Source organism: Amblyraja radiata, chromosome 21 (genome assembly GCF_010909765.2).
Source record: "Amblyraja radiata isolate CabotCenter1 chromosome 21, sAmbRad1.1.pri, whole genome shotgun sequence".
Classification (NCBI taxonomy): Eukaryota; Metazoa; Chordata; class Chondrichthyes; order Rajiformes; family Rajidae; genus Amblyraja; species Amblyraja radiata.
Genome location: NC_045976.1, coordinates 38,563,932 through 38,590,360, shown reverse-complemented (window position 1 = coordinate 38,590,360; position 26,429 = coordinate 38,563,932). Strand labels below are relative to the sequence as shown.

General features: G+C 48.7%; 1 protein-coding gene across 20 annotated transcripts in view; it reads left to right on the top strand.

The window, feature by feature from the left end:
* Nucleotides 1-26,429, top strand: part of tasor2 (transcription activation suppressor family member 2) — a 129,425-nt gene that overhangs the window by 45,302 nt on the left and 57,694 nt on the right. For 19 of the 20 annotated variants that reach the window (XM_033040114.1, XM_033040111.1, XM_033040125.1 and 16 more), the window contains exons 3-11: nucleotides 3,260-3,355; nucleotides 4,835-4,907; nucleotides 9,635-9,726; nucleotides 14,438-14,575; nucleotides 16,008-16,135; nucleotides 20,923-20,942; nucleotides 23,303-23,402; nucleotides 25,871-25,971; nucleotides 26,050-26,159. In XM_033040114.1, coding sequence (XP_032896005.1) covers nucleotides 3,260-3,355; nucleotides 4,835-4,907; nucleotides 9,635-9,726; nucleotides 14,438-14,575; nucleotides 16,008-16,135; nucleotides 20,923-20,942; nucleotides 23,303-23,402; nucleotides 25,871-25,971; nucleotides 26,050-26,159 — 858 coding nt within the window. The remainder of the gene's footprint in view (nucleotides 1-3,259; nucleotides 3,356-4,834; nucleotides 4,908-9,634; nucleotides 9,727-14,437; nucleotides 14,576-16,007; nucleotides 16,136-20,922; nucleotides 20,943-23,302; nucleotides 23,403-25,870; nucleotides 25,972-26,049; nucleotides 26,160-26,429) is intronic. The other variant, XM_033040112.1, reaches the window with a different exon arrangement.

The window sequence follows — 26,429 nt, the reverse complement described above, 5'->3', positions numbered from 1 at the left end:
TAAGAGGGCGTTAGATGTGGCCCTTGTGGCTAAAGGGGTCAGGGGGTATGGAGAGAAGGCAGGTACAGGATACTGAGTTGGATGATCAGCCATGATCATATTGAATGGCGGTGCAGGCTCGAAGGGCCGAATGGCCTACTCCTGCACCTATTTTCTGTTTCTATGTCAACGTTTACCATGGTAAACGTTGACAATAAACTAAACCCAACTGATAGTAGTATAATAAATGTCTTAAAAACTAAAGACATTGAAGTGAAATGGAAGTCACTATCAAACAGCAGAATGGTGGGATCAGATCAAATATACTGCTGTAACAAGTATCTTTTCTTCGTCTTTTTTTTGAAAAGCATTTAATTTGCCTGCAAGAAACCAGTAATGTTACTTGATACACAGACCCAACCTTGAATGTGTAAATGAGGGTAAAATAACATGGTGTAATCTTGTGGGTGTCACTGTTTTACTTACTTTGAACAATAATCTTGTGCAGTTACTTTAAGTACTTTGTTGGGGAAATGTTTGTCATGCCAGTGTAAAATGTAGCTTCTTGAATCCAACCTTAAATCTGAACATGTTAGGACTCACTGCAAGGTAGACAAAAATGCTGGAGAAACTCAGCGGGTGAGGCAGCATCTGTGGAGGGAAGGAAATAGGCGACGTTTCGGGTCGACGAGACCCTTCTTCAGACTGATGCGGGGGTGGGGGGGCGGGAAGAAGAAAGGAAGAGGCAGAGACAGTGGGCTGTGGGAGAGCTGGGAAGGGGAGGGGAAAGAAGGAGAAAGCAGGGACTACCTAAAATTGTAGACGTCAATGTTCATACCGCTGGGGTGTAAACTACCCAAGCGAAATATGAGGTGCTGCTCCTCCAATTTACGGTGGTCCTCACTCTGGCCATGGAGGAGGCCCAGGACAGATAGGTCGGATTCGGAATGAGAGGGGGAGTTGAAGTGCTGAGCCACCGGGAGATCAGGTTGGTTATTGCAAACCGAGCGGAGGTTTTGGTCGAAGCGATCGCCAAGCCTACGCTTGGTCTCACCGATGTAGAGCAGCTGACACTTAAAGCTGCGGATGCAATAGATGAGGTTGGAGGAGGTGCAGGTGGACCTCTGCGCACCTGGAAAGACTGCTTGGGTCCTTGCAGGGAGTCAAGGGGGGAGGTAAAGTGACAAGTGTAGCATTTCCTGCGGTTGCAAAGGAAAGTGTCAGGAGAGGGGGTGGTTTGGGTGGGAAGGGACGAATTGACCAGGGAGTTGCGGAGGGAGCGGTCTCTGCGGAAAGCCGAAAGGGGAGGAGATGGCGAAAATGTCTGAGGATTATTTGTTTACGTGACAGCAGGTAAGGTGGAAGGTGAGGACAAGGGGGACGGCCCTTGTTACGAGTGGGGGGGATGGGGAGTGAGAGCAGAGTCACGGGGTATAGAACCCCCGTTCCCTAAAGAATGGGGACATCTCCGATGCTCTGGTTTGGAAACCCCAAAGAATGAGGACATCCCCAATGCTCTGGTTTATCCTCATTCTTGCGGTGCTCCTATGCTGAGGGTCAGTGGGTCTGAGATATGCCTCACATGCTGCTTCCTGCCTCTCAGGAAGTTGGTGATCCACTGACAGAGGGGTTCAGGCACAGTCAACTGGGAGAGTTTGGAGTGTTCTAGCTCTGGCACAATGGTGTTGAATGCAGATCTAAAATCCACAAACAAAATCCTTGCATAGGTCCCCTGGCGGTCTAGGTGCTGGAGGATGAAGTGCAGGCCGAGGTTGACTGCATCATCCACTGATCTATTGGCCCGGTATGCAAACTGCAGGGATTCCAGCAGGAGGTTTGTGATATTTTTCAGGTGGGCCAGCACAAGTCATTCAAGTGTCTTCATGACTATAGAGGTCAGTGCAATAGGCATGTAGTCAATAAGACCAGTAATACAGATTTTTCTGTATGGGAACAACAGGGGAGACTTTGAAGCAGGCAGGGACAGTGCAGGGACCGATTGAAAATGTCGTGTCTGTGTAGACTGGTGCCAGTTGTTCGACACAGAGCTTGAGGGTAGAGGGGGAAACATTGTCCGGTCCTGGAGATTTCCAGCTTTTCTGTCTGTCTCCCGAATAGCTTTTCCACCTCCTCAATTGTTATTGTTAGTGATGGAGTGGCCAGACTGATGTTGGGCAGCAAGGAGGGGGTGTGTTGTGGATGAGGGCCCAGTCGTTGCAGACTGGCGTCAGGCTGTAAGTGGGTGTGAAGTGGTGATTGGGGAGGAGTGGGTGGGGGAGGGAGGGAGGGGGTACCAGGGTTATTTCTGTTTATCGAACCTGCAGTAGAACTCTTTCAGGTCTTGTTTTTGGTTTCTTGGTCCTCCAAAATATTCCAAATGGAATTTAAACTGGAGGACTTAGCTGATCGTTGGTCAGCTGACAACTGTCCAAGGATTCTTGCAAGCCCTCCCACACTGAAGAAGAGTCATTAGCTGAGAACTTGCTCCTCAACTTCTCAGAGTGCCTTTCCTTGGCAGCTCTGATTCCTCTTCTCAGCTTGTACTTGGCCTGCCTGTAGAGGTCTGCATCCCCGCTCCTGTAGGCCTCATCTTTAGACTGGCGGAGCTGTCTGAGTTCTGCTGTAAACCAGGGCTTGTCGTTGTTGAACGTGAGTCCTAGTGGGAATGCAACTGTCCTCACAAAAGCTGACATATGATGTCACAGTGTCTGTATATTGATCGAGGCTTGTGGCTGCTTCCCTGAACCCATTCCAATCCGTGCAGCAAAGCAGGACTGTAGGTTCTCAATGCCCTCGCTTGTCCACCTTTTCATTGTTCTGACCACAGGCTTCGCAGATTTTAGTTTCTGCCTGTAGTTCGGAATAAGGTGAACCAAACAATGATTATAGAGACCCAGAGCCACATGGGGAACAGAGCGATATGCATTTTTGAATGTAGTGTAACAGTGATCGAGTGTTCTCTCCCCTCTGGTGGGGCAGGTAGTGTAATGTCTGTAATTTGGAAGCTCTCGGCTGAGGTTAAAGTCCCCCAAAACAATGACCATGGAATCCGGGAAGTTACTCTCTACACGCTCATTACCTGATCAGCGAGTTGCGTTTGTGCTTCATGGACGCAGGCTTGGGGGGGGGGTATGTTAACTCCAGCGAGAATAAAAGAGGTAAATTCCCTCGGAGCTAAAAATTAACTAACTTTTAACGATGCCCAAATCCAATAAGTTAATTGATGCAAATTGTTTCCTGGTAAACCTGGAAAATATCATGTTTTGTTTATTGATTACAGCACAATGAATGGCTGTTGGATAAGGAGCAGAGGGGGAACACCAAGGAGGAGCTTGCAACATCCTTTGCTTTTTTAATGTTTGACACTGAAGATCAGGTATATTAAAAATTCCAAATTTCTGGACAGAAAGAACTAGGAATTTTATTAATATAACAGAGACTTTTTTTTAATAATGTAAGCTCACAGATGTGTGAAAATGTAAAGATCAAAATTGCTCGTTGTAAGGCAACACTATTGCAGCATGGTGGTGCAGCGGCAGAGTTGCTGCCTTACAGCGCCAGAGACACTGGTTTGATCCTGACTACGGGTGCTGTCTGTATGGAGTTTGCATGTTCTCCCTGTGACGTGCGTGGGTTTTCTCTGAGAACTTCGGTTTCCTCCCACATTCCAATGATGTGCAGGTTTGTACGTTAATTGGCTTGGTAAAAATGTTTTAAATTGGCCCTAGTGTGGGATAGTATTAATGTGCGGGGATCACTGGTCGGTGCGGACCAGGTGGGCCGAAGGGTCCTGTTTCCGTGCTGTATCTCTAAACTAAAGTAAACTCACTGTTTCACTCGTTATCACCTTATCCAACAATGGATCATTGTGGGCTCCACCTTCCCTTGATCATCGATGCTGGCTTTGATGTGTCGTTTTGCATACCTTTCATTCATTTGTTCTTCGTACCACTTCATATCTCTAGTTTCCATCTCCTCCGACCTTCAGTCTGAAGGAGGGTCTCTTGACCTGAAACGTCACCCATTCCTTCTCTCCAGAGATGCTGACCACCAAGAAACATGTGAATTGGACTGTCATCGGGCCAGTCTGATCCAAGGGCTTTATCACAACATCCGCTGAACCTAATGTACATCTGGTTCAGGTCAGGCAACCAGGCTCCCCGTGTCCGTATACACAGTCATTCATAGGAATATTTGGGAAACAGATTCAGTCTTAGGCCTTTGAGGAAGAAAGGTGGGCGGTGTAAAAGAGAATTTGGGCGGCACAATGGCGCAGCGGTAAAGGTGCTGCCTCACAGCGCCAGAGACCCGGGTTCGAGCCTGTCTACGGGTGCTGTCTGTACGCCTCCCTGTGACCGAGTGGGTTTTCTCTGGGTGCTCTGGTTTCCTCCCACACTCCAAAGACGTGCAGGTTTGTGGGTTAAGTGCCTTCTGCTAATTGTGCCTCTAGTGTACAGGACATAGAACTAGTGCATGGGTGATCGTTGGGCGGCCCGGACTCAGTGGGGCAAAGTCCCTGTTTGAACACTTTATCTCGAAAAGTAAATAGTTCAGTTTAGAGATACAGAGCGGAAACAGGCTTTTCGACTCACCGAGTCCGCCCTGACCAGCGATCCCCGCACGGTAACAATCCTACACACACTAGGGACAATTTTACATTTATACCAAGCCAATTAACCTACGAACCTGTACATCTTTGGAACATACAAACTCCGTACATACAGCACCCCTAGTCAGGATTGAACCCAGGTCTCTACGTGTGTGTGTGTGTGGCTCTGTGTGTGTGTGTTGATTGCCACAGCACATTTTGGATTTTGGTTTCCTTTCTCAATGTCACTTTTCTTTTTTTTTGTAGGCAAAAGCAGTCTGCCGCAACGGATTGGAGACTGGGAGCAGTGACATTACAACACTTGGAGATCCGGCGAATGGTATATATATTTATACACAATTACTGCAGTGACCACAGTATGTACACAGTCTGAAAATGACCGAGAGCATCTGTTACAGGAAGTGAAAATTACTTTTATTGGGAGAGAATTAAAATACTTCCTTATGTTTGAGGAATATGAAGTCATTGAAAAAAATATAAGCATTGTACTCAGAAACAAATGTTAAGCCTCTGGGTTTGTGCTATAGTGGATGTTTGGCTTCATTCCCCAGTTTGGGACTTTCTCAAGGGAGAGTACATTTAATTACTATTTCTGTCATCTTGTTGTTGCTCCGAGGCATTGAACCCTTGCAGTTAACTTTAGAGAAGTAAACAGCGCGGAAACAGGCCCTTCGGCCCACCGAGTCTATGCCGATGAGTGATCGTCCCGTACACCAGCACTATCCTACACACAAGGATTAATTTACAATTTTTAGAGGCCAATTAACCTGCAAACCTGTACGTCTTTGGAGTGTGGGATGAAACCGACTCGCCCGTCAAACCCGCAGCCACAGGGAGAACATACATTTATGGAGTTATTTTTAAGGATTCATGGTCTGCAGATAAATTTGTAGCTGTTTAATTTAGAGATGCAACGTCGAAAAGGCTCATCGGCCCAGTAAAGGGCCTGTCCCACGAGCATGCGACTCCATGCGGCAAGCGCGACGTAACGTGGTCGCTTGAGCCGTACGGCCTCGCGGGGCCGGTCCCACTTTGATCGCCGGAGCCGTATGGAGTTGTGTGGAGCTGGTCCCGACATCGCGCAGGGCTCCGAAAAACTGACCGTGTTCAAAAATTCCGAGCGGCAACGGCCTGCTGGCCCGCAGCCGCCTAGACGCCGTAAGCAGCCGCCTCGACGCCGTACGTCACGCGCGAACTTCCCGCGGACTTCGCTCGAACTTCATGTCACTCACTCGACCTCCGAGCGGCCCCCGCTTCTGGTTTGGTCGCGCTTGCCGCATGCAGTCGCATGCTCGTGGGACAGGCCCTTTAGGTCGTGCTTGCCGCATGGAGTCGCATGCTCGTGGGACAGGCCCTTAAGTCCATGTTGAGTATCGATCACCAATTCACACTAGTGTTATGCTATTCCACTTTCGCATCCACTCCCTGGGGGCAATTTACAGAAGTCAATTAACCGACAAACCCGCACATCTTTGGGATGCGGGAGGAAACTGGAGCACCCACGCGGTCACAGGAAGAACGTGCAAACTCCATGCAGGCAGCACTCGGGGTCGGGGTTGAACCTGGGTCTCTGGGGCTGTGAGGCAGCAGCTGTGTCACTGTTGCCAGCCTGGCAGTGGGACTGCTTTATATCTAATGCCAATTTCTGCTGCCCATCCAAGGTCAGATGTGCTTGCAGGATGTGCTCTGTTTATTTTGAAAGGTGCGGTATGATTGGCAAAGAACTCTGCTTTGAGCTCTCAGGAATGTGTCCCCAAGTAGATTAGTTTAGAGATACAGCGTGGAAACGGGTCCGTCGGCCCACCGAGTCGGCGCCGACCAGCGATCCCCGGCACATTAACACTCTATGGACCATTTACACTTACACCAAGCCAATTGAACCTACAATAATCCACGTCTTTGGAGTGCGGGAGGAAACCGAAGATCTCGTTGAAAACCCAAGCAGGTCACGGGGAGAAAGTACAAACTCCGAACAGACAACACCCCCTGCATGGAGTTTGGATGTTCTTCCAGTGACCTCGTGGGTTTTCTCCGGGTGCTCCGGTTTCCTCCCACACTCCAAAGGCGTACAGGTTTAAACCAGCATCTGCAGTTCCTTCCTACACAGGTTTGTAGGTTAAATGGCTTCGGTTTAAAAAAAATATTGTAAATTGTCCTTTGTGTGTACGATAGAGCTAGTGTACGGGGATTGCTGGTCAGCATTGACTCGGTGGGCCGAAGGGCCTGTTTCCCCGCTGTAACCCTAAAGTCTAAAGGTGCCATCGTTTTGTTTCGCCCTGTTAATGTTTCCTCCTTTATAAGCTTCTTATAGGGGGTGGGGGGAAGAACAATGGAGTACCTGGCGTGGGGGTGATTGCTGTTAGGGAGGTGGGGGGAGGACAATGGACAATGGGGGGGCAAAGGACAATGGGGACCCGGCTGGGGGTTGGGGTGGGGGGGGGTTTGGGACAAAAGGGGGAGCTGGCGTGCTTTGTAACTTTGTCAGCATCTGTAGTTGCCTGCTATTTGTATACATTGGGTATGCAAGCAGGTCTGCAAGCACTGTGCCCAGTCACAGACAATAAAGTATTCCTATTTTTCAATTGCCTTGCTTCCCCATGGTGGGTGGCATTGCAATGATTGCTAGACTGGTTTGTCGGTGTTACTCCTGTTCCTCTTTATTGCTGTTGGACGGTTGGTGTCAAATTGCACTAGGAACCTGTGAACAGATTACATCGGGGGGGGGGGGGGGGGGGGGGGGGGGGGGGGGGGGGGGGGGGTGGGTGTTTCAAAGCTTCTCCGTCGACGTCTGATGACGTCTTTAAACAAAGTTTAAACAATGCTTTCCTGAAGCTCAAACGAATGGGAATCCTGCCATCACCGGGATTATTAACGGATTTTGTCGACAATACTGAGAGGGCAGGATATTATTTGAGTTGTTGGGTTGCCCTTAAAGGAGGAAGAATCTATTTAGAGCTTTAAAAAAAAAAAAAACACCAACATGGCTTTGAGTCGGAACTGCCTGTAGTGTTGACAATGACGTCAAATGACAAAAGTAGACGTTTCGCACCCTTATCTCCGGTGACCACGTTTTTGCAAACCAAGAATTGCTGAGAATGTGAGCAAATACGACACGGAACTGCAAGTAGTGAGTATAGACATAAAATGCTGGAGTAACTCGGCAGGACAGGCAGCATCTCTGGATAGAACGAATGGGTGACGTTCTGGGTCGAGACCCTTCTTCAGACTGAGAGTCAGGGGAGAGGGGGATACAGAGGTATGGACGGGTGAGATGTGAAAACGAGATATCAAAGCGGATGCAGATCAAGGGAAATGTAGAGTAGATAATTGCTAGCGGGGTTATGTTTCTGTCTATCGAACCTGCAGTAGAACTCATTCAGGTAGTTGGTCAGCTGGCGATTGCCCAAGGAGCGGGGGGTTTTTCCTCTTGTAGCTGGTGATTTCTTGCAAGTCCTTCCACACTGAAGAAGAGTCATTAGCTGAGAACTTGTTCTTCAACTTCTCAGACTGCTTCAACTGCTGTAAACCAAGGCTTGTCAAAATGGTTTAAATGCCCGAGGAAAAAGCTATTATTAACCATGATAAATACTTTGGGAAATTTATTTCTGAAGACTGAATTACTGTGGCACAGTGGCGTAGCGATAAGTTGCTGCCTTACAGCACCAGTGACCCACTTTCAATCCTGAGTACGGGTGCTGTCTGTGCAGAGCTTGCACGTTCTCCCCGTGACCCGAGTGGGTTTTCTCCAGAATCTTCGGTTTCCCCCCCACACTCCAAAGACCTACAAGTTTGTAGTTTAATTGGCTTGGTATCATTGTAAATTGTCCCTAGTGTGTGTAGGATAGTGTTAGTGGGCTTGGTGTATGTGTAAAATTGTCCCCAGTGAGGGTAGGGTGGCGGGGATCGTTGCTGGTCGGCGCGGACTTGGTGGGCCGAAGGGCCTGTTTCTGCACTCTATAAACGAAACAAAAAAATTAAACTATGCACTGTTTTGATTTTTAGATTTTTAAACCTGTCCTATCCATGCACCAGTCTAAATGTTTCTTAAATGTTGCGCTAGTCTCAACCTCAACTACCTCCACTGGCAGCTCGTTCCATACACCCACCACCCACCGCGTGAAAAAGTTACCCCTCGGATTCATGTTAATTCTTTCCCCCCTCACATTAAACCTATGTCCTATTATTCTCGATTCCCCTTCTTTTGCCGTCTACCCGATCTATTGCTCTCATGATTTTATACATTTCATGCATGTTTTCCTTAATATCACTAGATGATGTGTAGAATATTTGAGATTGTTACATCTGTGTTAATGGGTGGGTGAGGCTTGGCAGACAAGTACATGTGCCGAGCCTTGGGTTGGGTAGGTTAAGGTTGGGTTGGATTCAAGTCTTTTTTGAGTTTTTTTTAGTTTAGTGATAAAACATGGAAAGGGGCCCTTCGGCCCACCAAGTCCACGCCAACTAACGATCGCTCGTGCACTAGTTCTATCCAACACACTCGGGGAAATTTACAAAAGCCAATTAATTAACCTACAAACCTGCACGTCTTTGGAATGTGGAGGAAACTGGATCACCCGGAGAGTAACCAAGCTGTCACAGGGAGAACGTACAAACTCCGTACAGACAGCATTCGCGGTCAGGATGGAACCCGGGTCTCTGGAGCTGTGAGGCAGTAACGTTACCGCTGTACTATTGATCTCTCGAAGTTGGGTTTTAATTTCATATATCCAGTACCTCGACCTCTAATGATTTGACCAGTAAGTCAGCAGCGATCCAGCTTACACTCAATACTTAGCACTGGTCACACCAGCTAATGAATTCCACAAGCTTGTATTTCTCACAAATAAACAAAAGCTGTCTTAATTCCCCATCTATTCCCGCTCTTGCATTGCTTCATCTTTGGTCCTCCATTTTACAATATACTGTGCGGTGTAATTTCACGTCTTCAGAATAGAGCACTGGCTATTTAAAAAAAAGATAATTTTTGCTTTAAATGAGTATTGCCGTCAGATTTACTTAACTTCCATATTTCTTATTGCCTTACAGGAGTGTATCTTTGTAAATTTTCCGACTTCCTTCGCCCTACGCCGTGGAACCATGGGAAACAAGGCTATATTGTTGTATTTAAAATAATTAAGGTAAAGGAAGAGAAAGCATTTTCATTGTATTTTATCCAGAACATCTCGTTTTCAATCTTTCTTAACCCTGATCCAACTTAATTTAGTGGCAGCCACTCCTTTCTGTCCCAAAAAAACCCATACACAGTTGTTTTTTGGGATTTTCTAGGTATCAGTTATGCAGGGCGAGCCAAATATAATTTGCTGTGGCCAGCTCTGTTCTGGGTGTAGTATTTTACCCCTCTGGTATCCTGTACAAGCTGGGAATTTTTGGAAACTAAGGGCGTGTTCCAATAACTGATTGAGATGTATTCTCCCTGATCCCTGGAGTATGTGCTTTTTAAAAAATTCATTGAAAGGACATCTCTGACATGGCCTTAGTGACTATGGCCGGGCCACTGAACAGGAGTTCTAAATTTACCATGGAGACGCCAGGAACTGCAGATGGTAGAATCTTGCGTAGAATAGAAAGTGCTATGTCCCTTCTGGTGACTACATTTATACCTCGCGTTGCCTCGGAAAGGCCAGAAGCATAGTCAAGGACAAGTTACAACCTGGCCACTCCCTCTTTCTCCCCTCTCCCATCGGTCAAAACATAGAAACATAGAAAATAGGTGCAGGAGTAAGAGTAGGCCATTCGGCCCGTCGAGCCTGCACCGCCATTCAATATGATCATGGCTGATCATCCAACTCAGTATCCCATCCCTGCCTTCTCTCCATACCCCCTGATCCCTTTAGCCACAAGGGCCACATCTAACTCCCTCTTAAATATAGCCAATGAACTGGCCTCAACTACCTTCTGTGGCAGAGAATTCCAGAGATTTACCACTCTCTGGTATAGAAGTGTGAAAACGCACACCACCTGATTCAGGGACAGTTTCTTCCCAGCTGTTATCAGGCAACTGAAGCGTCCTTCCACAACCAGAGAGCGGTCCTGAACTATTATCTACCTCTGATGCCCCACAGACTATCCTTGACCGGACTTTGCTGGTTTTACCTTGCACTAAATGTTATTCCCTTATCATGTATGATCTATACACTGTAAATGGATTGATTGCAATCATGTATTGTCTTTCTGCTGACTGGTCAACATGCAACAAAAGCTTTTCACTGTACTTCAGAGGGTCAAGCAGCATCTTTGGAGGACATGGGTCGGCGACGTTTCGAGTTGAGACCCTTTTCTGACCCACAACGTCACTTGTCCATTCCCTCCACAATGCTGCCTGACCCGCTGAGTTCCTCCAGCACCTTGTGTTTCAAATTTGTCATGCTGGCTTTGACTCTGTGATCACACCCATCCCAAATAGAGTGACTTTCCTTTCGCTACTTTGTAATATTTCTCTCTAAACTTTCTCAATGGATCCTGATTTCTTCACTTACTCCGGCATTTAAAATTAAGTGTTTCTTTGGCCAATTTTGCAACAAGTGTCATCTCAGTACTGCCCAATGAATCATTTGATTTTAACTGCACATGCTGCTTCATTGAAACACTTCATACAGTATATCACCACTGTACTATGGACCAATGGGTGTATGCTGAATGAAATGCTGCCATCTTCAGACCCAAGGGTCTCAGAAGTTACAAATGTGAAGATAGACACAAAAAGATGGAGTAACTCAGTGGGACAGGCAGCGTCTCTGGAGAGAAGGAATGGGTCGAGATCCTTCTTCAGACTGGAGAAAAAAGGTCTCGACCCGAAACGTCACCCATTCTTTCTCTCCAGAGATGCTGCCTGTCCCGCTGAGTTACTCCATCTTTTTGGAGTTTCTCCAGCTTTTTTATGTCTATCTTCGGTTTAAACCAGCATCTGCAGTTCAGATTCAGATTCAGATTCAGATTCAATTTTAATTGTCATTGTCAGTGTACAGTACAGAGACAACGAAATGCATTTAGCATCTCCCTGGAAGAGCGACATAGCAAATGATTTAAATAAATAATAATAAGTGATAATAAGTGTCCGGGGGGGGGGGGGGCGATTGGCAGTCACCGAGGTACGTTGTTGAGTAGAGTGACAGCCGCCGGGAAGAAGCTGTTCCTGGACCTGCTGGTTCGGCAACGGAGAGACCTGTAGCGCCTCCCGGATGGTAGGAGGGTAAACAGTCCATGGTTGGGGTGAGAGCAGTCCTTGGCGATGCTGAGCGCCCTCCGCAGATAACGCTTGCTTTGGACAGACTCAATGGAGGGGAGCGAGGAACCGGTGATGCGTTGGGCAATTTTCACCACCCTCTGCAATGCCTTCCGGTCGGAGACAGAGCAGTTGCCATACCATACTGTGATGCAGTTGGTAAGGATGCTCTCGATGGTGCAGCGGTAGAAGTTCACCAGGATCTGAGGAGACAGATGGACCTTCTTCAGTCTCCTCAGGAAGAAGAGACGCTGGTGAGCCTTCTTGATCAGAGTTGAGGTATTGTGGGTCCAAGAGAGGTCATCGGAGATGTTGACTCCCAGGAACCTGAAGCTAGAAACACGTTCCACCTCCGTCCCGTTAATGTGGATGGGGGTGTGCGTGCCGCCCCTGGACTTCCTGAAGTCTACAATGAGCTCCTTGGTCTTCTTGGAGTTAAGGGCCAGGTTGTTGTCAGCGCACCATGCTGCTAAGTGCTGGACCTCCTCCCTGTAGGCCGACTCATCGTTGTTGCTGATGAGGCCAATCACCGTTGTATCATCTGCATACTTGATGATGGTGTTAGTACCATGTACAGGTGTGCAGTCATAGGTGAAGAGGGAGTAGAGGAGGGGGCTCAGCACACAACCCTGTGGAACGCCGGTGTTCAGGGTGAGGGTTGAAGAGGTGTGCTTGTCTAACCTAACAGACTGGGGTCTGTTGGTTAGAAAGTCCAGTATCCAGTTGCAGAGGGAGGGGTCGATGCCCAGGTTACCGAGTTTGGTGATCAGTTTTGATGGTATAATGGTGTTGAATGCTGAGCTGTAATCGATGAACAGCATTCTTACGTAAGTGTCTCTGTTGTCGAGGTGGGAGAGGGCGGAGTGAAGTGCCGTTGAGATGGCATCCTCCGTACTCCTGTTCTTGCGGTAGGCAAACTGATAGGGATCCAGTGTGGGGGGTAGGCAGCTTTTGAGGTGTGCCAGGACCAGCCTCTCGAAGCACTTGGTGATGATGGGGGTAAGTGCAACTGGGCGGAAGTCGTTGAGGCTTGCCGCAGTGGAGTGTTTTGGCACTGGCACGATGGAGGTGGATTTAAGGCACGTGGGGACAACTGCTTGGGCAAGTGACAGGTTGAAGATGTCAGTCCAGACGTCTGTCAGCTGCGCAGCACAGGCCCTGAGCACGCGCCCGGGGATGCCGTCAGGGCCAGCAGCTTTACGTGCATTAGTCCTACTCAGTGCCACAAATACGTCGTAGGGGGTGAGTGTGAGGGGTTGGTGATCGGCAGGTAGCACAGCCTTGATGGCTGTCTCTAGATTGTCCCTGTCGAAGCGGCCATAGAAGTGGTTAAGCTCCTCAAGGAAGGAGGCGTCGCTGGATGTGGGGGTGGTGTTGGAGGGTCTGTAGTCCGTGATGGCCTGGATGCCTTGCCACATGCGTCGGGGGTCGGAGTTGTTGTTGAAGTGCTCCTCAATCCTGAGCTTATGGCAGTGCTTGGCCTTCTTGATGCCCCTCTTCAGGTTAGCCCTGGCTGAACTGTAGGCTCGAGCATCGCCTGACCTGAAAGCGGTGTCCCGTGCTTTCAGCAGTAGCCTGACCTCGCTGTTCATCCATGGCTTCTGATTCGGGAATATGGTCACCTGTTTGAGGGAGGTGACACTATTGATGGTGGAGTTTATAAAGTCCAGAACAGAGGATGTGTAGGAATCAATGTCCGTGTGGGAGTCAAGGGTGGCCTGGGCTGCAAACGCCTTCCAGTCAGTGTTTCCAAAACACTGCTGAAGTGTGAAGTCCGCTTCCTCTGACCAGACTTTAACTGTCCTCACAGTTGGTTTAACCCGTCTGATGAGTGGGGAGTACTTAGGGAGCAGGAACAATGAGACGTGATCAGACTGACCAAGGTGGGGGAGGGGGATGGCTTTGTAAGCTTCAGCCATGTTGGTGTAGACTTTGTCCAGTGTCTTGTCTACTCTAGTGGGGAAGGAGACATGTTGGTGGAATTTGGGGAGTACAGTCTTCAGGTTAGAGTGATTGAAGTCACCCGCAACAATGAAGGCTGCCTCGGGGTTGTGCGTCTGTTGATTGCTAATGGCAGTATGCAGCTCTTTCATTGCAAGCTTGGCATTAGCATCAGGAGGGATATAGGCTGCAGTCACAACAGTGGAGGTGAACTCTCTGGGCAGATAGAACGGTCTGCATCTAACCAAGAGGAACTCAAGGTTAGCTGAGCAGTGACTCTCGATGATGGTGGAGTCCGTGCACCATGCTTTATTTACATAAATGCACAGACCCCCACCTCTGGTTCCTTCCCGCACCGTTAGAAATGTGAGTCAGGGAGTCATCGAGAGCAGCTCTACCAGCTGCACCACCACATTGCAGGTCAAGCAGTAATGTCCATGTTATTGCAAGCACGGTGGCTGATACCTTTCCCCCTCTGGAGATTGGCTGGAGCCTGGTGTGAAATCTGGTATTCAGTCAACAGTTTGACCGCCAGTTGACCAGTCCACTTGTGAAATTACTAGATGCACGAGGTCGGCTCAGAGACATTTTCTTTGCTGGACTTTATATTTCTCTGCTTCTTTGTATTCAAGAGTAAAAGCATTGCTGTTTTGTTTGTTTAACAGGGTAGAGTGAAGACTGTGACTGAAAACTACACTTCTGATTTCACCAGACCAACTCCTGACTACACTTGCCATGTTTCAACCAACTGTGATAAGGTTTCTTCCAGAAACAGCTGCTTCCAGGCTTTTGAACTGACACAGGTAGAGGCTGTTTAAAACATTTTTGCATTTGCCTGGAGCTCCTCCTTGATGATCATTGTCGAATGTTGCTTTCTCTGTGGATTTGAGCTTTGATAACCTCACCGGCAATACACTTTTCTCTGGAAGCTGTTTCTCGTTTGGTTTCAAAGAATCAAGATCGACCACTTTAAAATAGTAACACGAGGAACACACAGGTTAAGTGCTTAGTTTAGAGATACAGCACAGAAATAGGCCCATTCGGCCCACCGAGTCCGCTCCGACCAGTGATCTTCGTACACTAAGCCCTATCCTACAGATTAGGGACTGTTTATAATATCACCAAACCGAGTAATCTACAAACTTGTATGTGTTTGGAGTGTGGAAGGAAACCGGAGCACCCGGAGAAAACCCACGCAGGTCACGGGGAGAACGTACAAACTCTGTACAGACAACCACCCGTAGTCAGGAGAAGGGTCTCGCCCCGAAACGTCACCCATTCATAGAAAATAGGTACAGGAGTAGGCCATTCGGCCCTTCGAGCCTGCACCGCCATTCAATATGATCATGGCTGATCATCCAACTCGGTATCCCATCCCTGCCTTCTCTCCATACCCCCTGATCCCTTTAGCCACAAGGGCCACATCTAACTCCCTCTTAAATATAGCCAATGAACTGGCCTCAATTACCTTCTGTGGCAGAGAATTCCACAGATTCACCACTCTCTGTGTAAAAAATGATTTTCTCATCTCGGTCCTAAAAGACTTCCCTCTTATCCTCAAACTGTGACCCCTAGTTCTGGACTTCCCCAACATCAGGAATAATCTTCCTGCATCTAGCCTGTCCAACCCCTTAAGAATTTTGTAAGTTTCTATAAGATCCCCCCTCAATCTTCTAAATTCTAGCGAGTACAAGCCGAGTCTATCCAGTCTTTCTTCATATGAAAGTCCTGCCATCCCAGGAATCAGTCTGGTGACTTCTCTCCAGAGGTGCTGCCTGCCCCCCGCTGAGTTACTCCAGCTTTTTGTGTCTTCCATCTATCACTTGCCAGGAAGGGGACTGAGGGAAAGGGAAGAGTAACACGTTAATGGGAGCCAGGGGGAGGGAAGGGAGGAGAGAAGGGGATTAAAAAGGAAGCAAAAGGGAGTGGTATAGGGGGAAGGGGACGGGGAAGGAACGGCAGAGGGAGGGATATAGGTGAAGGGGAACAGTGACCCCCCCTGAGTTCCGCCAGCAAGTTATATATCGCTTTGATGATCTTTTACGAATGGTGATCGAAGGAGGAACAGGCAAACTGCTCGCTCTGTCCTTGAGCTGATTAGTTTTTGTTTATTCAATATTATTTCAGACCTATTTTGATCTCAATGGGCTTTGCTGTTGAAGCCTGACTTGTTTGGGAGAGGAGCTCATATTTAGCATTGTTTCAGTGACCCCTCCCGCTCCCCCTGTCTTGCAGTACTACCTGTATGATCCTGACCAGCATGAAGGCCGGCATTGCCCTCGTCACGTCTGCCCGTTCGCGATTGTGGCATTTCAGTACCGTGACTACAAGTGCAATTCAGCAGAGTCCGGAGAGAATAACACGTGAGTTCACATCTGTTTGGGGAAAATGCAATTTTAGTTTTACAAATGATCCCCGACAACCGTGTGATTGTTGTTGTGATATGTGTAATGTGCCTTTAACGACTTAACAGAGTCCAGGCAAGCGCGGGGGTTTCCAGGCATGCGTAGGAGTTTTACTTACTGGAAAAGCTTAGTGGCAGCGGTGGTGCCTTAAAGAATAATTTTTCTGCCACAACCTGAAGCTCCCGGCTGGAACAGTCGGCAGCTAAGGACTAGTGGAAGTGTCAAGCACCGTAGGATTGGTGAAGTGAGCAGCATTCAAGGCACGGAGAATATTAAAACTGCCGGAAAACGACATGGCTACCTGAAGGGTGGGGCAGACGGCCGCTCAGCAGCGAGCCGAGTCGAGTGCGGACGAGGAGACGGGTGACCAGAGACCTACGCTGACGGCCACCGGTAGCACTCCACAGCGCGCTGCCGGCCCGCCTCCCGTGAGCGGTACACGACCACCGACCCCATTAACCGTCAACCGCGGAGTGATCGATGGTTGGGAAACATGGCGTCGGATGTAGGCAAACTACAGCGTGGTCGCACGGCTAGACAGGCAAACAGCAGCATACCAGACAGCGTTGTCTCTCCATGCAATTGGCCCGTCAGGACTGGAGATTTACAACAGTTTTTGTGTTCGCCAACGACGAGGAGAACCAAGAACTGGGGGAGATCATTCGCGCGTTCAAGAGCTACGGTATTGGCGAGAAGAATGAGACGTATGAGCGATACCTCTTCAACAAGAGACAGCAAGAAGCAGGTGAGAAGTTTGAATCGTTCCTTGCGAGCCTGAGGACACTAGCGAAGACCTGTAATTTCCGCCAGTGCGTGACGGACAGCTTGCTCCGTGACAAGATTGCGACTCGCAGACGAGGAGACGTTTGGTGCAGGAAAGGAAGCTCACTTTCAACAGATGTATCGACATCTGCAAGAGTGCCGAGACTGCCGAGTCAAATCTCCAAGCTTTCACTGGAAGCTGCAGTCCACAAAATCAGACAGCAGGGCGGCAAGAGAGGCGTGGCTGTGCAATACTCACACAAGCAAAGCAAGTGGGCTAAGCCTAAGAAAAGCCAAGGCAAGCACAATCAAGAAGGGAAAGCGTGCAAGTATTGTGACAAAGAGCATACAATGGACAAACAGCAATGTCCAGCCTACGGACAGACGTGTCGGGCCTGTGGCAGTCGCAACCACTTTGCCAAAGTGTGCAGAAAGAGGAAAGTACACAAAGTGGACGACCAGGCCGGAAGGGACAGGATCACTGAGTTCATTGATAGTATCACGCTCACAATTAACACGGTGCGGCCTAAAGATGATGTCTACGCATCCATCGATGCTTGTCAATGGGAAGCAGGTCGATTTCCAAGTGGATAGCGGAGTGAGTGTGAACATCTTGCCACGCAGATATTTACACGGCGTAGACCACACACTAGCCCCATGTCACAAGAAGCTCATGATGTGGAATAAGACTACGATGGACACGGAAGGAGTTTGCCGGGTTAAGCTGCTCAACCCCAAGACAAACCGCAAATAGTCTGCGTAGTCATTGTGGTCAGTGATGGCTTCACACCACTGCTAGGGAGCAAAGCGAGTCAGCGAATGAAGTTGATCACTGTAAATGACGACAGCTTTCACCGTGTACACACGTCGATGGTCGCGAAAGAGAATGCGGGTAAGACTGAAGAACGCTATGCAGAGGTGTTCGACGGTAAACTAGTAGAGCTACCTGGTGAATCACACCTGGCAGTGCAACCCACAGTCTTACCGCCATAACACTTACCTCGTGCGATAAAGCAGAAGGTGAAGACGGAGCTCGAGCGCATGGTAGAGCGTCACGTGATCCCACCAGTTCACGAGCCGACGAGTTGGGTCAGCCAGCTCGTGGTCGCGGCGAATAAGAATGGCGATCTTCGGGTGTGCATCGATCCACAACCGCTAAACAAAGCGCTGAAGCGAGAACACTATCCGCTCCCAGGTATTGAGGACATCTTGCCAGATCTCGACCAAGCGAAGATCTTCAGTCAGCTAGACATGAGCTCAGCTTTCTGACGACGTTCAATGCACCTTTCGCACGTTATCGGTGGCGCCGATTGCCATTCGGTATAAGTGTATCGTTTGAAATCTTCCAGCAAAGATTACATCAAGTGCTCGAAGGGCTACCTGGAGTGATCTGCGTTGCAGACGACATCCTAGTCTATGGTAACGGAGAGGCGATGGAAGACATGGTCATCAACCACGACTCGAAACTCGAGCAGTTGCTTCAGCGATGTGTACAGCATAACATCAAACTCAACAAGGATAAGCCTGTCTTCAGTGCAACTGAGATACCATTTTTAGGACGTGATCACTGGCACAGGACTGCAACCCAACCCCAAAAAGGTCGCAGATGTCGTCAATATGCCAGCACCCTCAGATGTACAGGGTGTGCAGAGGCTAGTTGGATTTGTCAACTACCCGAGCCATTTTCTACCCAGCCTGTCTGATACCCTTGAGCCCATCAGATGGCTGACGAGACCAGACATCGCATGGGAGTGCTTAAGAAGGAACTGCAGATGCTGCATAGCATGGGAGTGGTCTGCTGAGCAGGACAATGCGAGGTCCAAGATCAGACAGATGGTATCTGAAGCACCGATCTTAGAGTACTACAATCCCAGAGAGGAGCTGATGATTCAGTGTGATGCGAGCAACAAGGAACTGGGGGCAGCCTTGCTCCAAAAGGGACGTTCCATCGCGTAGGCGAGCAGAGCAATAACTGACACCGAATCGCGATATGCCTCGATTGAGAAGGAGATGCTCGCCGTGGTATTTGCAATGGAGCGTTTCCATCAGTATACATTGGTTCGTTTCACCAGCGTGATCAGTGATCACAAGCCGCTGGAAATGATAGCAAAGAATCCGCTAGTGAAAGTGCCGACGCGTCTTCAAGGAATGCTACTCCGCAACAGAGCTATGATTTTGACATCAGCTACTGTCAGGGGAAGCTCATGTACCTTGCCGATACACTGTCGCATGCAGTTAGCGGCACTACGAGCAGAGAGCAAGCATTTGAGAAGGTAAACATGGTATCACGCTTGCCAATTCGAGATGAGTGTCTCGAGCAAATTCGTAATGAAACAACGAAAGAAGACACACTACAGATGCTAAAACGTGTCATCATCAGTGGATGGCCTAGTGAACGAGATAGGCTACCAGAGCAGCTCACGCCTTATTACAGCTAGAGGGATGAGCTCACAGTCCAAGATGGTTTGATCTTCAACGGCTAGCGCGTGATTGTACCGATAAGCTTAAGAAGAGACATGAAAGAAAAGATACACTCTTCACACCTAGGCGTCGAAGGCTGCCTGCGACGAGCACATGCGAATGCCTATTCTGGCCTTGCATGAGTAGCGACATCAAGCTGTATATTGCTACATGTGATGTGTGCCGCACCTATGAGGTGAGCCAGCAAAAAGTGACGCTCATGAGTGATGAGCTACCGACAAGGCCATGGGAGAAAGTCGGCACAGATCTCTCTACATGGGACGGGAAAGATTATCTCGTCACCGTAGACTACCATAGCAACTTTGTCAAAGTAGACCGTCTGAGAGACACGAGCAGTCCAACCGTGATTCGCAAGTTGAAAGCTCATTTGGCGAGATACGGCAGCCCGACACAAGCTGTGAGCGATAACAGGCCGCAGTACACATCGGTCGTATTTCGCCAGTTCGCGAAGAAATGGGATTTTGAGCTCCTGTGCAGCAGTCCCAGAATCTGCCGTCAAAACGGCGAAGCGAATCTTGAGGAAGAGCAGCAAATCACGATCCGACCCCTATCTAACGATGTTGGATCATCGTAATACACCTTCGCAAGGGCTGAGCCCGTCCCGCTCAGCGCCCCATGAATCGTTGCACGCGTACACTTCTGCCGACGACAGCGAGACTACTTGAACCCAGAGTTGTGTACGAGCATGAACGCATGAAGCAGCGCATTCAGCAGCAAGCTGACAATTACAATATGTCAGCTAAAGACCTTTCCACACTTCATGAGGGCGACACAGTGCGAATGCAACCCCGCGTACAAGGATAGAAGAGTTGGGAGAAAGCCATCGTTTCTCGCCAGCTTGACGATCCTTCGTACGTGATTCAGAGCCCATCTGGCATATACCGTCACAATCGCGTACATCTCCGCAAGACCTGCGAAAATCCACCAGACGAGCTAGTCGCACGTCAACACGCGTAGCACGGCCAGACCATCAAAGACCAGGGCGAATCTACTACACCGACCACAACTAACACGACACAGGCGCTGAAACAGCAGCCAGCGCCTACTGAAAAGCAAACAGCTACTGAGCGAACTGACAAAAACAAGGACATTGACATAAACAAAACAGTGAGAACTCGCTCAGGTCGAGCTGTGAGACCGCCTAAGTATCTTGGAGACTATGTGACCCATTGATTTAGTTCGTATCAATTTTTATGTCTGTGCAAGTATGATAAAACAAGTTTATGTAAATAAGATAATGAGAAGGAAAGGAAATTTTACTTTAGAAAAAGTGTTCTTTTCTCACTTGGACAGATATATACATTGTACAGCTGTATGCTTTTCTCTTTTGGAAAAAGAGGGGATGTTATGATATGTGTAATGTGCCTTTGACGTCTTGATAAAGTCCACGCATGCGGACTTTAGGGGTCCCGGGCGTGCGTAGAGGTTTTATTTACTGGAAAAGCTTGCCCTTGAACAATTGTAACTAATTATCTTGTTTATGTTGCTTTTCTCCTTACCAGAGACGCTGCAAAAATTCAAGGTAATTTTCAATTTCTTTTAAATTCTAGCTTATATAGTGCTTGTATATATGGCTCTTGAACATAGCTGTTGTATCTGATTCCAATGCAAACAGAAATAGGGAGAAGCCAAATATTTTAAGGAAGTGCTTTTTGTCTATCAGCACCGCTTAACTTTTAAGAGTAGAAGGAAGGGAGAGGGGGAGAGGGGAGTTTCAATAAGAACCCGAGCGGCAGCTTTATTTTCGGGGGGGGGGCGGCTAACAGTGGTGTGGCGGTAGAGTCAGCATCAGACCGGGATATGTTTCTAACTACGGGTGCTGTCTGTACGGAGTCTGTACGTTCTCTCCCTGTGACTGGCGTGGGTTTTCCCCGGGTGCTCCGGTTTCCTCCCACACTCCAAAGACGTACAGGTTTGTAGGTTAATTGGCTTGGTGTGTGTGTAAATTGTCCCGTGTAGTAGGATAGTGTTAGTGTGGGGTGATCGCTGGACGGTGCGGACTCGGCTGGGCCGAAGGGCCTGTTTCGGCGCAGTATCTCTAAACTAAAGGGTGGTAGGTATTTGACACGGACTGCCCGATTAGGTAACTGAGGCAGGTACTGTCACATCGTTTAAGAAACATTTGGGCAGGTACATGGATAGGCAAGGTCTGGAGGGATATGAGCCAGATGGAGATGGGGCAGGCAGGTGGGACTAGTGTAGATGGAGCATGTTGGTTACAGAATTTGCAGAAGCCAATTAACCTACGAACCTGTACGTCTTTGGATTGTGGGAGGAAACCAGAGATCCTCGAGAAAATCCACGCAGGTCACTGGGAGAACGTACAAACACTGTACAGACAAACACCTGCAGTCCGGATCGAACCCGGGTCTCTGGCGCTGTGAGGCAGCAACTCTACCCGTGCGTCACTCCGCTAGAGTTCAGTTCAGTTCATTGTCACATGTGCCGAGGTACAGTGAAAAGCTTTTGTTGCATGCTAACCAATAAGGAAATAACGTTTAGTGCAAGGTAAAGCCAGCAAAGTCCGATCAAGGATAGTCCGAGGGTCACCAGTGAGGTAGATAGTAGTTCGGCACTGCTCTCTGGATGTGGTAGGATGATTCAGTTGCCTGATAACAGCTGATAAAAGGAAAATGCAATAGAGATATTGGATGGGCTAATAATTGATAAAAGTAAACAAGCTGTATTTAACATAGAAACACAGGAAAATAGGTGCAGGAATAGACCTTTGACCATTATCATTCATAAAAACAATACCCTGTTCCTGCTTTTCCCCCATATCCCTTGATTCCTTTAGGCCCTAATAGCTAAATCTCTCTCTCTTGAAAACATCGTGAATTGGCCTCCACCGCCTACTGTGACAGAATTGGGGTGGCACGGTGGCGCACCGGCAGAGTTACTGCCTGACTGAGCTTGCAGCGCCGGAGGCCCGGGTTCGATCCCGACTACGGGTGCTGTCTGTACGGAGTTTGTACGTTCTCCCCGTGACCACGTGGGTTTTCTCTGAGATCTTCGGTTTCCTCCCACACTCCGAAGACGTACAGGTGTGTAGGTTAATTGGCTTGGTGTATGTGTAAATTGTCCCGAGTAGTAGGATAGTGTTAGTGTGCGGTGATCGCTGGTCGGTGCGGACTTGGTGGGCCGAAGGGCCTGTTTCCGCGCTGTATCTCTAAACTAAAATTATACTCTGGATGGATTTACAATGGATGACAATGGATGATGGTGGATTGTGTCCTGGGCGGATTGCTGTGAAACCTCCCAGACATTTGTTGGGGGGGGGGGAAACCGAATTTGTGAGTTGATGGGAGCAGACCGCGTACTTCTTTAGATTTTAGTTTTAGAGATACAGGCTCTTTGGCCCACCAAGTCCGCACCGACCACCAGCGATCCCCGCCACCCTACCCACACTGGGGACAATTTTACACGTACACCAAGCCAATTAACCTACATACCTGTGTAGGAAAGAACTGTGCAGATGCTGGTTTAAATCTAATGTAGACACAAAATGCTGGAGTAACTCAGCCGGGACAGGCAGCATCTCTGGAGAGAAGGAATGGGTGACGTTTCAGGTCGAGACTCTTCTTCAGACCTACATGCCTGTATGTCTTTGGAGTGTGGGAGGAAACCGGAGAAAACCCACGCAGGTCAGGGTGAGAACATACAGACAGCACCCGTAGTTGGAATCGAACCCGGGTCTCTGGCGCTGAAAGCGCTGGTAAGGCAGCAACTCTACCGCTGCGCCACCGTGCCGACCTTGTCTTCTCCAAACTTCTCTTAGTAGTTTGGCTGAGCATCAGTGCTGGCACCAGGGAGAGTTAATGTGTGGTATGCATGTGCAGCCTTGCTTGCAGACATGTTAAAACCTCAGCCCTTTGTGTTTAGCAGTGCTGTACTACCCATGGAGAGGAAAGCTCGTCAGCAAATCCAACGAGATCAGTGTGGCTCTCAAGTCGAACGGCAGTGCATTGATGCCGGTTGCTTTGTAAGTATTCCCATTTTGCTCTTTGTCTGTCCGGTCACTCTCCTTTCCTTTAAGTCACTGATCTGAATATCTTCTTGTGTGACACCGTTCAAATATTAATGCCCCTGTGAATAACCTTTGGGTGTCTTCATGCAAGCCCATGGGGATTTATCCCCAGGTGGTTTGACTTTTGAAAGCAGAGCAGAGGTGCGACCATGATTTTCAATGTACCTGTACCTCACTGTGAAGGACACGCCGTGCTGGAGGGACTCAGCGGGTCAGGCACCATTTCTGGAGAACGTGGATTGGTGACGTTTTGGGTCGGGGCCCTTCTGCAGAAGGTTGAAGTCTGAAGAACTACCCAAGTCCGAAGAAGGGTCGCCACCCATATTGCCACCTGTCCATGTTCCCCAGAGATGCCGTCTGACCCGCTGAGTTACTCCAGCACTTTGTGTCCTTTTGTGTAAACCAACAACGGCAGTTCCTCGTGTCTGTGTCTCACTGTACTCGTGCCTATGACAATAAACCTGACTAGCTTTGAGCTAAAGTGTACCATGTATAGTACATTGATCACCATCGGCGGTCACTCGAAACGAGTATGACTGTCCTCACATGGAGGACGCCTGTGCATGACTTTGTTTAACGTGAGGAGACTGGTGCACAGGCAGCCACCCCACGGTCCTTGACAGATCTGGGTCAGGATCCAGTGGCATGGAGTTCAAGACGACCGGAGACCCTTTTCTGCCGCAGCCTTCATCCGCCTTCCCAGCCGTTGTGACGCTCCACTAAAGTCAGCCATCGTCCACCGCCTGTTCCACCGTTGAGCTCTTGGTTGGATTGGCTCTTTGTCAGAGACCTCCCCTTCGACTCAATAACTAAAAGTCTGTAGCCTCCTTTTGCTCTGGTATTTTATTTCATTCACATGTTTAAACTATAATGTTTTATTCTGAATGTTTTAATGTTTTATGTTTTATTCTTAATGGTTTACTGTATGTCGTGTTGTTGCTTGTGAGCGGAGCACCAAGGCAAATTCCTTGTATGTTTACATACTTGGCCAATAAACTTATTCAATGTAATTGTTTCAGTTCCCATCCAGTGTCAGAGTACTGGAGTAACACAGCGGGTTACTGTGTTACAACAATAGCGGGTCAGGCAGCATCTCAGTCTGAAGAAGGGTCCCGACTTGAAACATCGCCCATCCTTTTACTCCAGAGATGCTGCCCGACCCGCTGATTTATTCCAGCACTGTGTGGCTATCTAAAGGATTATTGCTTACAGAGAGATGGTGTTATTGGCTCCAATAGTTCGCTCGGCAATTAGCTATTAGACAAAAGCTGGAAAAAGGGGAGAGGCAGGACAAAGCATGGCAGGTTTTGGCACGTTTCAGTTTAGAAGTAAACCCTGGGTGCAATCCGTAGCTTACAGTTACCCATTCACCTGCAAACTATTAATTCCTTGTCTGTAGGAAGGAACTGCGGATGCTGGTTTACACCAAAGAAAGACACAAAATGCTGGAGTAGCTCAGCGGGTCAGGCAGCATCTCAGGCAACATTTCTGGTTGTTCTGAAGAAGGGTCTTGATCCGAAAAGTCACCTCTTCCCTTTCTCCATAGATACTGCCTGATCCGCTGAGTTGCTCCAGTATTTTGTGTCTTAATTCTTTGTGTGCTGTGCCCCAGACTGGGTAAAGAAGATTTTCATTCCTGTGAAAGGATGGGAAAACGTCTTGCCATTTCGTGTGCATGTGTGTGCGTGCGCGCGTGTGTGTGCGTGCGCGCGTGTGCGTGTATGTGTGCGCGCGTGGGGGTGTGTGTGCGTGCGTGTGTGCGTGCGTGTGCATGTGTGCGTGTGTGTGTGCGTGCGTGTGTGTGCGCGCGTGTGTGTGCGCGCGTGTATGTGCGTGTGTGCATGTGTGTGCGCGCGTGTGTGTGTGCGCGCGCGCGTGTGTGCGTGCGTGTGTGTGCATGTGTGTGCGCGCGTGTGTGTGTGCGCGCGCGTGTGTGTGTGCGCGTGGGTGTGTGCGCGTGTGTGTGCGTGTGCTCGTGTGTGTGTGCGTTACATTGACTGAAAACTGCCCACATTCTCCCAATGGGCGTCAATGACCTCGCATTGCCAACAGGTGGCGCAAAGTCCCCATCACTGCCATGTGCTAAGAATTGTATCCTTAACACATGGAGTCAAAGAGAGGCACAAGGAACTGCAGGTGCTGGACTGTTGAGCAAAACACTGTGCTGGAGTAATTCAGCAGGTAGGGAGAGGGGAGGGAGGGAGGGAGGGGGGCAGGCAACATCTGTGATGGGAATGGATAAGGCCACGTTTCGGGTCGAGACTCTTCTTCAGACCTCAGAGTCACGGAAAGATACACAGAGTTGTTGCTAACTGTCAACCACCCATTAAGCTCTGCTTATATTCCTTCTTGGACCCTTTGTACACTGTCACCATCGGTTCATAAGTACGTCTTTCATCTGTGTGTACATTTTCTATTTTCAGACCGACCAATCTTGAAATTGAACGCATGATCAAGATTGAGGAACTAAAACTCAAACTGCCCCAGGCTGTTTTTGCACCAGAAAACTACACACGGAAAGAAGGTATTTAAAGTTGACTTGCGCCATTTGTTAACTTACAACGTGCTCAGCTGAATCACTAATCCATTGTGTTTGTCACAGTCTGTTTGGAAGGATTATACTGCAGTTGGTATGAGCTGGTGGAATCCCTGGAAGAAGGCAACACCTCTCAACTGGGCACTCTGTTGGCTGAATTGGAAGAGAAGAACTTGGTAAGAAATGCATTGGTTATGAAGTTTGGTGGCCATCTTTGTTTCCACCCTAGTTCAAAAAGGATGCAAGGATAAACTGAGTGGTTTAGTTTAGAGATACAGCGTGGAAACAGGCCCTTCGGCCCACCGAGTCCGCACCGACCAGCGATCCCCGCACATCAACACTGCCCTGCGCATACCAGGGACAATTTACACATGCACCAAGCCAATCTTTGGAGTGTGGGAGGAAACCGAAGAGCTCGGAGAAAACCCACATGGTCACGGGAAGAA